Below are 11,760 nucleotides of genomic sequence, written 5' to 3' on the forward strand. Positions count from 1 at the left end.
CCCTTAAATTTAAAATGCCCGCCAAATATTTCGCGCCTACATCACAGACCTACCTTGCCTTCCTGTTTGCGTTTCTTAATGAATGGAAATTCTCATTTGCTTACCTTTCGAATTCTGAACAACTTGAGAAAGATATGCTGGGATCAGAGAGAAAAGTTAACAGGGCGGGTAAAACTATATCCGGCTGCTGGATTGAAAGTACATGTTATCATAAAATCATGAATTATTTATTTTCTATCAATGGTATTAAAAATATCGATAGGTCATACCATCAATTTTGAAAACTTCAAGTAAGGGTACTTCTATGTTATTCGAGACCAAAACCATGTTAGTATTTTCAGTGTAACCGGTTGGAAAACTTTAGTATATTTCAAAAATTAAAATGGTATTTTTGAGCCGGTCGGTATATTTCATCAACGATGCCGCGACCATACTAATCGCCGATTTCAACCGAAAGAACCGAAAGAGAATTCAATCGCTGAAAATTTCCGGAACCATGAAGTTGTTCTTATCCGTGTGCGTGGTGGCCCTGGTGGCCGGCATTGTCGTTGCCGATGACAGCAAAGGACCCAAAGTGACCGAGAAGGTGGGTGCTACTTTGTTTATCCCTTTCCCAGAATTCTTTTAGCTACCCTAATCAACTATGTATACACACATCCACTGCGCCATAAATCAAGTGAGATGATTTGTTAATAATAAACCAATTCTGATTGCGTAGGTTTTCTTTGACATCACCATTGGCGGTGAGCCCGCTGGTCGCATCGAAATCGGTCTGTTCGGCAAGACCGTTCCAAAGACGGTGGAGAACTTCAAGGAGCTGGCACAGAAGCCCGAGGGCGAAGGGTGAGTACGGGGCACTTTATACCATTAAATAGTATATGTAGGGTACCAGGTACCGCTCAATCAAGCAAAAGATGCCGCTGATTAACGGCACTCGCACACCAGAGCACTACGAGTCTTTATAGGTTATAGCGGGGCTCTCAGATTGAAGCAATTACGTGGCTTTTAAGCGACCAATCATCAGTTGACAAAGCAAATCTCAAGAATAGTTGGAACTAATGGGTTAACAAAGAGCGCTATCTAGACTTAATCCTCTCTGTTATGCCTCAGATGCACTTAAAAAAAGAGTCCAAATAGTTTTTTACGCATTTATTAACCCAGTAGTAGTATTAGTACTGTAATTAGTAATAAAAATATTTTAAAGCAAAATACACATTTTTTAAAATGATATTTCTTAAAATAACAAGCTAACACCCTGGGTACTTACTTATCCAAAAATAAAATTACCAAACTAATAATATCCATTTTGTTCGTTGCAGCTACAAGGGCAGCAAGTTCCACCGCATCATCAAGGACTTCATGATCCAGGGTGGCGATTTCACCAAGGGCGATGGTACCGGAGGACGCTCCATCTATGGCGAGCGCTTCGAGGATGAGAACTTCAAGCTGAAGCACTACGGTGCCGGCTGGTTGAGCATGGCCAACGCTGGCAAGGACACCAACGGATCCCAGTTCTTCATCACCACCAAGCAGACCAGCTGGCTGGATGGACGTCACGTTGTCTTCGGCAAGATCCTGTCCGGCATGAATGTGGTGCGCCAGATCGAGAACTCGGCCACCGATGCCCGCGACCGTCCCGTCAAGGATGTGGTCATCGCCAACAGCGGCAGCATCGCCGTCGCGGAGGCCTTCTCCGTGGCCAAGGCCGATGCCACCGATTAAACTGGCTTGGAAGCGGGCTCTACATACTGAGCCTCATCATCCATCAGCAAGCATAACCGATTTGATTTAAGCCTAAACGCATTATCGATTTTTCCAGACATATGCATTTACCATAGCTCGCCATGTTTATTTACATTTTGTTCCGTAAGCAAGTAACAGTGCTCAACTAAGAAAAAGAAAAGAAATGGCATAAATAAAGAGAATTGTGTGTGATAAAGGAGATGGAATCATTCTTTTTTCCAGCTCTTTTGTGTGTCTATACCATAATGCCGGTGGTGCTCAGGTTCAATGAACCGGTTTTGGAACCCCTTCCATCGCTTTCTTCTTTTGGCGACTTCCCTTAGTGGCAACCGGTTTTTGCCTTCTTCGCCAATTTGTTTGCCTGTGTATAAATGTTCCGCCGTTCTCGATTTAGATTGCTGTTCCCTTTTGTTGTTGATAAACAACGTTCAGTTCGTCACATTTTTTTGATTTGCACATTTACGTCAATTGAAGTACATACAGCTGAATATTTACATATGTATATGCCCATATTTATTCAGTTTGTTTGGGCTGCTGGGCATTAATTGGATATGATTGAAGGAACAGGTGCAAGACTGTTTCTGGAGAAATTCATCTAAAATGTCTTTTAAAATGGGTCATAATAGTCACAACTGATTGAGAATTAACATCTGTCTGCTGTCATCTTAAATTATAACCACAAACTAATTAAGCTGTTACTGATAATTAAAATAAATGTAAGTCTTCTAATCGAAAAGAATGGATAAAACAAACAAGATATCGACTCAACATCCGAAAGTATACCACTAAGTCCTATAAATTTAAAATCCCAAATCAGCCCCTAGTAAGTGCAACTAGTAAAATATGTATATATTTAGAACTTTTGTCAGACATAGATGATTTTGCAGTTTTTACAATTAGCAATTGCACTCAAACATAAAAATATTGTGCAATTATGCATATGTGAATAGATCTTAACTCCCCACACTCTTTGTTTAAAGCGAGAGAAACCATAAACTCAAGAGACGATCTCATATCGCTCAACTGGGGGGAATGCTATACATATGTTGGTGCATTGTACCCCTTTTCGAGACCCCACATTCGCTCTGTATACATTAATGAAAGCAATAGGATCTATATACAAGGCATTTGTATTGGGGTCTGGTGGCAATCTCATGTGCCACACATGTTCCAGTGACCACAGAATTCTGGACGTATTTCTTAGATTATATTCCCGAGAGCAATCAGTTGAGTGTTTTGTTTTTCTGTGCGGAGTCAAGGCGTAAGGAGAGATTAGTTTAGTCTGATTCGTTTACTCAATAAAACCGGAAGAATTTTCCAGACGAATGCAATTAAAGTACGACCGGAACTTAGTTATAATACCTTGCTGATACTTAAATTACGGAATATGGTTGGTACACGGGTCCAAGAAGTTCAATAAATGTCATCTTTATAGCCTGACAACTGGCAGACTGATAAGAAATCGCCGGGGAATCTATTACGGGATGATGTGTACTTTTGGTAGTGACCTAATTCGTTGTAAATTGTATTCCACAGGAATCTCAATGGAATCGTTGGATCTTGCTGGCTCTTTTTGGTCTAGTGCTGGGTCAGACTTCTCAGGCAGCCAAGATCCTAGTCCTGTTTCCCCATGCCAATGAGGGTCACTTTGCGGTAATGCGAACTCTGGTGACGGAACTGGCCAGTCGAGAACACATAGTAAGTGGTAATCCTCGTTACAAATTGGTGAATATCATTGATAAGTTTCTTCTCACAGATTGAAGTTTATACGGGTCATGGGTTGGGAGAATCCCTAGAAAATGTTACGGAAACGGTGATAGCTGAATATCCCTTTTGGAGCGAGTGTAAGTAGATTATAATATGGATACCTTATCACCCTAATATTATCCCAAAACAGTGCAAAAACATGCGGCTCCCAAGGGAAACCTCGCAGATCTTGGTCGTCTACCCACTGAGAACCTTCGCCAGTCGTTGGCCAGCGTGGGAGCCCGTGCCCTGGATCACTTTCTCGCCCAAGAGCCCATCCAGAAATTGATTAAGATGTCCTACCTTGAGTTTGACTTTGATGTGATCCTAGTGGATTACTTCTACACAGAGGCTCTGTTGGCATTGGGGACACTTCATCAGAGGCCTGTTGTTGGGATCATTTCCACAGATTTTGGCAACTATATGGATGCTGTCCAGGAGGCACTGGTTCCCGCCGCCTGTACCCCCATCGATATTGAGCGGGATTTGCCCCAGTTGGGCTTCTCCGAGCGACTTGGAAATATCCGGGAATGTATTGCCCGCAGGAAGGGGTTCATCAAGGATCACTACGGCGGTCAGGAGCAACTGGTGGTCAAGTACTTTAAGCTGCAGCACTCCATCCCCGAACTGCAGGCCAGCCAGCTATCGGTGCTTCTGCTAAATAGTCATGTGCCCTTGATGACTCCCAAAGTTAGTATCCAGCAGATCGTTCCCGCTGGTGGTCTTCATATCCGGGGTCCTAAGGAGCTCCCCTGGAATGTGAAGCGCTTTCTGGACGAGGCGCGTCCTGGAGTTATTTACGTACAGCTGGGAAATGAACAGCCGTGTGGCCAGTTAGCCAAGGACAAACTGGATACCCTGTTTGCCTTCTTTTCCTCCCGAAAAGAGGGCATCATCTGGACCTGTCACGATGTGAAGAAGCTGGATGGTTTGCCTAAGAATGTGATGATCCAGCATGCAGTGCCGCAAATCGATATCCTGGCGCATCCAAGGGTCAAGGTCTTCCTGACCAATGGGGATCTTCTGAACCTGCAGGAGGGCATCGTGAGGAATGTGCCCATTTTGGGATTGCCTCTCTTCCAGCATGAAAGGCGGAACATGGAGTTGGCTGTGCGATTGGGAGTGGGACTGCCGCTGGAGGAGGGAAATGTGACGACCAACTCCCTAAACTGGGCAGTGGATAGACTGCTCAAGGAGTCACACTTCCAGTTGACGATTCGTGATGTGTCCCTGGAGTTCAGGGACCGTCCTCTTGGCGCCCTGGCCAGCGCTCTCTTCTGGGTGAACTACGTTGCCCGGCACAAGGGAGGAGCAGCTTTGAAGACCCGTGGAATCGGTATCTCCTCCTGCCATCTGCACTTGTTCGACCTCTTTGTGTTCTATGCCGGAATCGCTACTCTTGTTGTAACCTTGCTGGCGGCCCTAAGCTATGGGGGCTTTTATGTTTGGAATAAGAAGAACAATTCAAAGTTAACCAAAGTAAATTAAGATTTATGTATGAAACTAAAGTGCATACAATGCAGTTTTTAATTGTAATATGAATTGGCATTCCCAAACATATCAAAAAAGTAAATGCTGAATCTGCAGAAAGCTTGTTTGTGTCATTCAAGAACCTCAATATGGTTTAATAAAATTTCATGTGATTTTTCCTCAGATCTTAGTAGAATTATTAGAAAAAAAACTTATACTCATCACATTTAATTTAAGCTGTATTGCGAGTCAATAGATTTCTGTCCCTTTCAAGTCTTAATGCTTAATGCACAGAGAGAAAAACACAATGGTGTTTAAATTTACCATCTCAAAGCACATACATGTATTAAAATATAATTATTCACTCGAATAGAGAAGTCTGAACCATTTTAATTTTTTCGAATCGGTATTTATTACTTATGTTTCTATTGGCATTATTCAAGAATATATTCCTTAAATATGTTTTGTATACGAAACAAAATAGTCTTTTTGCTTTCGTTTTTTACGATATATATATTTTAAGACATGCTTTAATGGGCACGAAGTCAGGCCAGTTCCACTCAGAGCTCTAAACACGTATCAAACTTTCAAATGTTGCGCCAAGCAAAATGCGTTACGTTGCCGTCAATCAAGTGTAGGTATGGCTTGAGTCCGTTCTATGGGTTTATCAACACTGTTTACTAGAGCATAGTTTCGAACGATAGTTTTGTTAATAACTTATAATCTTTGACCATTTGACCAAAATATTCCATTAAGAAGAAACGAAATTAATTAACACGCTACCGTTTTTACCTCTATGTTAATCACAGCCAATGTACATTTATAATTTATTTTTTATAAAGCAATTTATAAATTTGTAAATAAAAAGCATAATTTGAAATTTTTCCAAACAATAAATCAAAAATGTTTATTTTCATATTTGAAATCTTTAATTTCAAATCTTCGCTACTATATGGCAACGCTGTTTGCATGAAAAACATCGGTGCTGCCATTTTCTGGGAATATCGATAGTATCGAATCATCGCTTTTTCTTCCATCTCTAAGGCACGGCCATCTTCCTTTCTACTAAATCGCGTTCGCAAAACGACGTGTTTAAAACCTTTTCAAGTGTTTTAAAAGGTAATTAGCCCCCAAAACTGTTTCAAAATGCAGGCCAAGATCGGCAGTAAGATGCCCGGTACTCTGTGATTGAAGGTTTCGCCCGGGGGACTCGAATAATCCCAGAAACGTGTCACACGTGGGGACATGGAGCACCCATGGCCAGTGAGGTTATGTTGATCCGCTCGGTGGCGATAAAAACAATTCGCAGTGACAAGAATTCTGTGTGAATGAAAGACCCAATCTAATCCCCGACCATCTTATTGCAGCTCCGTCAAAATGTCCGGTTCAACCGCCACCATCCGCACCCGCAAGTTCATGACCAACCGCCTGCTCGCCAGGAAACAGATGGTCTGCGATGTCCTGCACCCTGGACTGTCGTCGGTGAACAAGACCGAGATCCGCGAGAAGCTGGCTGCCATGTACAAGGTCACCCCCGATGTGGTCTTCGCCTTCGGATTCCGCACCAACTTCGGTGGCGGCCGCTCCACGGGCTTCGCCCTCATCTACGACACCCTGGACTTCGCCAAGAAGTTCGAGCCCAAGTACCGTCTGGCCCGCCACGGTCTCTTCGAGCAGAAGAAGCAGACGCGCAAGCAGCGTAAGGAGCGCCGCAACAGGATGAAGAAGGTGCGCGGCACTGCCAAGGCCAAGATCGGCACTGGCAAGAAGTAAGCCCGAAAGAGGACCTCTGTCGCTGTTCCCGACTATTCCCAAAAGCTGCTGGTTATGCGTTAGTCAAACTTCTTATCAACCATCCAACAAACGACAAAACAAAATCAGTGTTTACTTTTGGAGCGGCTTTTGTTTGTAAACTAAGGAAATAAAACTCTAAAAGTATACAAGTTCTTGTGGTTCACTGTTTGGGTAAGGCGCGAGTGCAAGTGGAGTTCAAAGTGGTTGGACAAACTATAAAGACATCAATTGTAGTTATGTATTTTTCTGACTACGTTTTTAGGAACATGTAGTTATATAGGCCTTCTTCCAGATCCGTTTTCGCAGTTTATGTATATATTTAATAATATTTTTCTATATAACTTTAAACTAGATCTCAGAATATATGATAAAACTTACTTTTAACATTCGAAACAAATCCATCTAATTGATCAATTATTTAAAAAAAGAAAAATGTAAGATTAAATCTAATTAAGAAGATAGAAAAATAGCTGATTTGATATTTATAATACATATATGTCTTCTTATATGAGCTTGAATTATTTTATAAAAGAAGATTAGGAATTCTTAAATATTTGCAATCCTCTATTCCCCGTATTGTATTTTTGAATTTGTCTTAAGATTTTTTTTAATCGAATTTAAAATGCGCTTAAGATAATTGATTGGAGAAATTTACAAATAATTTAAAATGGTTGATAATCTCAGTTTCGAAGGAGCAATTTATAGCGAATATTTTGTACTTTGGTCAAGATAGTTTTAATTTTTTATTTTCTGCTACTGCATACAGTTGTAGTTTATTTGATTGACATAAATTGTTCTTTTAATTTAACATTTTAAGAACAAAACGGAATACCCTACATAGAACTTTCAAATTTTTATCTATCGGCATAGTCAATCGACGGTGCCGGCCAAAGCCAGACTATCGATAGCAGAATCGATGTTTTGGCAGCTCTAATTCGTACCGTATACAGAATATTATATTGGTAAAAAAAAGTCTCGGTTAGATGGTGCTCCTCAGGCCTGTGGAGGACTACTTGTAGCATTATCCTTTAGCAGAGGTCTCAGCCAACGCCCAGCCATGTCCACTTCGAACGGGGGCGTGGCAGCGGGCGGCGCAGGAAGCAGCGGCGGAGGAAGCGTCGCTTCCCCTGGCGATTGGATTTGCCCAGATTACGAGTGAGTGCCCGTAAAGATGCAGGGATGGCCGAACCGGGCGAGGAGTCCTGCGAGTCTCACCTTTTGCACGATTTTGCAGCTGTCGCCATCTGAACTTCGCCCGCCGATTGCAGTGCAATAAATGCGACCGCGACCGCGATGGCAGTGATAAGCCGGAGCGGGATAGGGATAGGGATCGAGATCGGGGCAATGGCAGCAGCAGCAGTAGCAGCAGCTCCAGCAAGAAGAAGCTGGGCACGGAGATCGGCAAGGCGGCGGCCGACAAGTCGCGGGGCCTGTTCAGCGCCGAGGATTGGCAGTGCAGCAAGTGCGCCAATGTGAACTGGGCTCGTCGCCAAACCTGCAACATGTGCAACGCTCCCAAGTTCTCGGACGTGGAGGAGCGTACTGGTGAGCCCCCCAGTACCCACATCCTCTAGTGTACAGCCTTAAACAATATCCTTTCCAGGATTCGGCGGTGGTTACAACGATCGCGGCGTGGTGGAGTACAAGGACCGCCAAGATTCGGACAGCGAGTACGATGAGTTTGGGCGTCGCAAGAAGCGAAAGCACGGCGAGCACCGAGAAGACTCCAAGCGGGCCAGGAGGTCCAGTCGAGATGAGCCGCGAAGGGAGGAGGAAGACGATGAGGACGATGACGATGGAGACGACGAGGATCTGTCAAAGTACGATCTCTGGGGCGACGAGGAGGTCACATCCACGGATGCCAAGAGCAAAGGGGCCATGGGCAATGGCGACAAGGAGCGCAAGCGTACTTCTCGCGACTCTACATCTTCCGTGTCCTCCTCGTCGTCGTCTAGTTCGTCCAGCTCCAGTGACTCGTCGTCGAGCAGCTCGAGTAGCTCCAGCAGCGGCGGCAAGCGAAAACACGGCTCGCCCCGCAGACGTTAGCTGCGAACCGTACCCTTTAAGAACTTCCCTCTAATTGCATCTGTTTTCACACATTTCTAAAAGGCAATCATTCTTGCCTGATTATTTATTTGCCAGTCTGCGCTCAGATGATCATGACACGTGGTACGCTGTCCAGTCTACTCTAAAAGTATAATAAAACGTATAATTTAAGAACATCAGCATTTACATTTATTGTAAGACACCGTAACATTAAAGAATCGGGCCTAATTGAAGCCATCATCGTTTTGTTTCTGGCTGCTGGCGGCTGCCTCCGACTGTTGCAGCTCCTTGAGTTGGGCCAGTTGCCTCTTGGAGTCGGCGATCTGCTCTTCGGTCACGGTAACGGGCACATCGCAGGATATCTGCTCCTGCCGCACGAACTGCATCTTCTTGATGGCCTCCTCCAGGAAGGGTATCTGCTGGGCCTGCAACTGCTTGTGGTAGGCCTCCAGACGCTCTTCCTTTAAGTTTTCGCAGTAGGTGTCGGTCAACTTTTGCAGGGACTCCTTGCGGGTGATCCAGTGGAAATGTGTGGGCGGTGGTTTGTACACCAGATCGAGCTTCTCAAGAATCCACTCGAAACGGGGATAGTCCCAGCGTCGCAGGTACTTGAGGAACTTCTTGCGCTTGTCGATGAGCTCCTTGAGACGCACCTTGATCATCTTATCGCGCGGATGAGCATCCATGTGCTCCTGGTAGCGGCGGATCACAGCAGTCATTTTAGCCACTAAGAAGGAAATTCTTTGAGAAGATGTTTCAATATATTTACTCTTTAAAGGTACTTACACTTGGCCTCCATGGACCCGAAATCCTGGGCATGCCTTTGCACCTCCTTTACCATCTCATCGCGATAGAACTTTGTGGTCAGGTAACTGGCATTGTTGCTCAGCTTGAACTGCGACTTAACCAGCTCGTCGGCTCTAGAGAAATTATGAATAAATATTATTATAATATGTATAACACATCTGATACAGCCACATACTTCTCCAGCTCCTTGCAGTCCCTGAAGTCCGGCAGCAGTTCATCGGCGTTCAGAGGAGGCAGCTTGCCCAGATCGCCGCTCTTCTCCGGCTTGAAGCACGCGATCTTCTCGGGGCGCACCCATTTGATTTTCAGATCCGACTTGAAGGCATATTCCCGGACAAACTGGCGCTGCCCAGCCTGCGCTATATTCAATAGCTTATTCATTAAATCGGGTTTTACTTCTTGGCCAAATTGTCGCTAGGTTATATCACTTGGCCAGTGTGTACTCTGTAAAAAACGATTAAACAGCTGTTCAGTAGGCCTAATCTATCGATTTGTTATCGATACCAACAGCTGTAGCAACACCAATTGTTGCTGATTCTCTTTCATTTCGTTTCGTCTCGTTTTTTTGAACTGGAATTGTAAAATCTGTGATTGTAAAGACATATTCCAGCATGGCGCACATGTCCCACATGCTACAGCAGCCGTCGACATCGACGCCCTCCAACGTGGGCTCCAGCTCCTCGCGCACCATGTCCCTGATGGAGAAACAGAAGTACATCGAGGACTACGACTTTCCCTACTGCGATGAGAGCAACAAATACGAGAAGGTGGCCAAAATTGGCCAGGGCACCTTCGGGTAAGTCCCCAAAGAGGACATGACCAGCTTTGCATACCTAAACCCTCCTCCTCCGTTTGCAGGGAGGTCTTCAAGGCTCGCGAGAAGAAGGGCAACAAGAAGTTTGTTGCCATGAAGAAGGTGCTGATGGACAACGAAAAGGAGGGCGTGCGTGAAACCCCACACTTCAAAAGACACAACGTATAACTCTTTTAATGCTCCCGCAGTTCCCCATCACGGCCCTGCGAGAGATCCGCATCCTGCAGCTGCTGAAGCACGAGAATGTGGTGAATCTGATCGAGATCTGCCGCACCAAGGCCACCGCCACAAATGGTTACAGATCCACCTTTTATTTGGTCTTTGATTTCTGCGAGCACGATTTGGCCGGCCTTCTGTCAAACATGAATGTCAAGTTCAGTCTGGGAGAGATCAAGAAGGTGATGCAGCAGCTGCTTAATGGTTTGTACTACATTCACAGCAACAAGGTGAGTCATCATAAATTGAAGCAAATATGTAACATGACCTTTTCCATGCCCATTTCCAGATCCTGCATCGTGATATGAAGGCAGCCAATGTGCTGATTACCAAACATGGCATCCTAAAACTGGCTGATTTCGGTTTGGCCCGCGCCTTCAGCATTCCAAAGAACGAGAGTAAAAATCGCTATACCAATCGTGTGGTTACCTTGTGGTACCGCCCGCCAGAGCTGCTGCTGGGCGACCGCAACTACGGTCCGCCCGTGGACATGTGGGGAGCCGGTTGCATCATGGCCGAGATGTGGACCCGCTCGCCCATCATGCAGGGCAACACGGAGCAGCAGCAGCTGACCTTCATCTCGCAGCTGTGCGGCTCCTTTACGCCGGACGTGTGGCCCGGAGTGGAGGAGTTAGAGCTGTACAAGACCATTGAGCTGCCAAAGAACCAGAAGCGTCGCGTCAAGGAGCGTCTACGTCCGTATGTCAAGGACCCCACCGGCTGTGATTTGCTGGACAAGCTGCTGACGCTTGACCCCAAAAAACGCATCGATGCGGACACAGCCCTCAACCACGACTTCTTCTGGACGGATCCCATGCCCAGCGACTTAAGCAAGATGCTGTCTCAGCACCTGCAGAGCATGTTCGAGTATCTGGCGCAGCCCCGTCGCAGCAATCAGATGCGCAACTATCACCAGCAATTGACCACCATGAACCAGAAGCCCCAGGACAACAGTATGATTGACCGGGTCTGGTAGACTGCGGGGTGCACGCACCCATATTTGTACTATAAGTTTCTCACTTTCAACTAGTGTAGGTATTGTATTAGAATATTAATATAATAAAAATATTTGCATTTGCATTAGCGATTGCCCTAAAAATCCTTAACAAAAGAATGGTTTTTCG

At 45.1% G+C, this 11,760-nt stretch overlaps 6 protein-coding genes across 7 annotated transcripts; 5 read left to right on the plus strand and 1 right to left on the minus strand.

Moving 5' to 3' along the window:
• Nucleotides 1-428: 428 nt before the first annotated feature.
• Nucleotides 429-1,937, plus strand: LOC119550781 (peptidyl-prolyl cis-trans isomerase 5). The gene is made up of 3 exons (XM_037859713.1): nt 429-586; nt 719-843; nt 1,320-1,937. Exons 1-3 carry the CDS (start codon nt 497-499, stop codon nt 1,720-1,722), a joined length of 618 nt encoding a protein of 205 aa, XP_037715641.1. The 5' UTR covers nt 429-496; the 3' UTR covers nt 1,723-1,937.
• Nucleotides 1,938-2,872: 935 nt separating this feature from the next.
• On the plus strand, nt 2,873-5,142 carry LOC119550780 (UDP-glycosyltransferase UGT5). 2 transcript variants are annotated; one of them, XM_037859711.1, is made up of 5 exons: nt 2,977-3,004; nt 3,065-3,133; nt 3,280-3,441; nt 3,500-3,587; nt 3,641-5,142. In XM_037859711.1, the coding sequence occupies exons 2-5, from the start codon at nt 3,131-3,133 to the stop codon at nt 4,975-4,977; spliced, it is 1,590 nt and encodes a 529-aa protein (XP_037715639.1). In that variant the 5' UTR covers nt 2,977-3,004; nt 3,065-3,130; the 3' UTR covers nt 4,978-5,142. The 2 variants fall into 2 exon arrangements, with proteins under 2 accessions (XP_037715638.1, XP_037715639.1); XM_037859710.1 differs by lacking the exons at nt 2,977-3,004; nt 3,065-3,133 and adding an exon at nt 2,873-2,969.
• An 805-nt stretch (nt 5,143-5,947) lies between these two features.
• Nucleotides 5,948-6,889, plus strand: LOC119549953 (40S ribosomal protein S24). The gene is made up of 2 exons (XM_037858337.1): nt 5,948-6,078; nt 6,327-6,889. The coding sequence occupies exon 2, from the start codon at nt 6,337-6,339 to the stop codon at nt 6,730-6,732; it is 396 nt and encodes a 131-aa protein (XP_037714265.1). The 5' UTR covers nt 5,948-6,078; nt 6,327-6,336; the 3' UTR covers nt 6,733-6,889.
• Nucleotides 6,890-7,671: 782 nt separating this feature from the next.
• Nucleotides 7,672-8,975, plus strand: LOC119550945 (zinc finger Ran-binding domain-containing protein 2). Its single transcript, XM_037859969.1, has 3 exons — nt 7,672-7,908; nt 7,988-8,298; nt 8,357-8,975. Exons 1-3 carry the CDS (start codon nt 7,811-7,813, stop codon nt 8,797-8,799), a joined length of 852 nt encoding a protein of 283 aa, XP_037715897.1. The 5' UTR covers nt 7,672-7,810; the 3' UTR covers nt 8,800-8,975.
• LOC119550946 (28S ribosomal protein S15, mitochondrial) lies at nt 8,966-10,050 on the minus strand. Its single transcript, XM_037859970.1, has 3 exons — nt 9,782-10,050; nt 9,586-9,719; nt 8,966-9,526 (listed from the first exon to the last, which is right to left on the minus strand). Exons 1-3 carry the CDS (start codon nt 9,985-9,987, stop codon nt 9,024-9,026), a joined length of 843 nt encoding a protein of 280 aa, XP_037715898.1. The 5' UTR covers nt 9,988-10,050; the 3' UTR covers nt 8,966-9,023.
• A 62-nt stretch (nt 10,051-10,112) lies between these two features.
• LOC119550943 (cyclin-dependent kinase 9) lies at nt 10,113-11,743 on the plus strand. Its single transcript, XM_037859968.1, has 4 exons — nt 10,113-10,402; nt 10,465-10,549; nt 10,609-10,866; nt 10,926-11,743. Exons 1-4 carry the CDS (start codon nt 10,218-10,220, stop codon nt 11,610-11,612), a joined length of 1,215 nt encoding a protein of 404 aa, XP_037715896.1. The 5' UTR covers nt 10,113-10,217; the 3' UTR covers nt 11,613-11,743.
• Nucleotides 11,744-11,760: the final 17 nt, after the last annotated feature.

The sequence above is a fragment of the Drosophila subpulchrella genome, chromosome 2R (genome assembly GCF_014743375.2).
Source record: "Drosophila subpulchrella strain 33 F10 #4 breed RU33 chromosome 2R, RU_Dsub_v1.1 Primary Assembly, whole genome shotgun sequence".
Classification (NCBI taxonomy): Eukaryota; Metazoa; Arthropoda; class Insecta; order Diptera; family Drosophilidae; genus Drosophila; species Drosophila subpulchrella.

Coding starts and splice junctions, on each gene's coding strand:
- LOC119550943 (XM_037859968.1), top strand. CDS start 10,218: ATGGCGCACATGTCCCACATGCTACAGCAGCCGTCGACATCGACGCCC. Junction 10,550..10,608: donor TGGACAACGAAAAGGAGGGC/GTGCGTGAAACC, acceptor ATGCTCCCGCAG/TTCCCCATCACGGCCCTGCG. Junction 10,867..10,925: donor ACTACATTCACAGCAACAAG/GTGAGTCATCAT, acceptor GCCCATTTCCAG/ATCCTGCATCGTGATATGAA.
- LOC119549953 (XM_037858337.1), top strand. CDS start 6,337: ATGTCCGGTTCAACCGCCACCATCCGCACCCGCAAGTTCATGACCAAC.
- LOC119550781 (XM_037859713.1), top strand. CDS start 497: ATGAAGTTGTTCTTATCCGTGTGCGTGGTGGCCCTGGTGGCCGGCATT. Junction 587..718: donor GACCCAAAGTGACCGAGAAG/GTGGGTGCTACT, acceptor CTGATTGCGTAG/GTTTTCTTTGACATCACCAT. Junction 844..1,319: donor CAGAAGCCCGAGGGCGAAGG/GTGAGTACGGGG, acceptor TGTTCGTTGCAG/CTACAAGGGCAGCAAGTTCC.
- LOC119550945 (XM_037859969.1), top strand. CDS start 7,811: ATGTCCACTTCGAACGGGGGCGTGGCAGCGGGCGGCGCAGGAAGCAGC. Junction 7,909..7,987: donor TGGATTTGCCCAGATTACGA/GTGAGTGCCCGT, acceptor ACGATTTTGCAG/CTGTCGCCATCTGAACTTCG. Junction 8,299..8,356: donor GGACGTGGAGGAGCGTACTG/GTGAGCCCCCCA, acceptor TATCCTTTCCAG/GATTCGGCGGTGGTTACAAC.
- LOC119550946 (XM_037859970.1), bottom strand. CDS start 9,987: ATGAATAAGCTATTGAATATAGCGCAGGCTGGGCAGCGCCAGTTTGTC. Junction 9,720..9,781: donor GACTGCAAGGAGCTGGAGAA/GTATGTGGCTGT, acceptor TAATTTCTCTAG/AGCCGACGAGCTGGTTAAGT. Junction 9,527..9,585: donor CGGGTCCATGGAGGCCAAGT/GTAAGTACCTTT, acceptor TTTCCTTCTTAG/TGGCTAAAATGACTGCTGTG.
- LOC119550780 (XM_037859710.1), top strand. CDS start 2,898: ATGTGCCACACATGTTCCAGTGACCACAGAATTCTGGACGTATTTCTT. Junction 3,442..3,499: donor TGGCCAGTCGAGAACACATA/GTAAGTGGTAAT, acceptor TTCTTCTCACAG/ATTGAAGTTTATACGGGTCA. Junction 3,588..3,640: donor ATATCCCTTTTGGAGCGAGT/GTAAGTAGATTA, acceptor ATCCCAAAACAG/TGCAAAAACATGCGGCTCCC.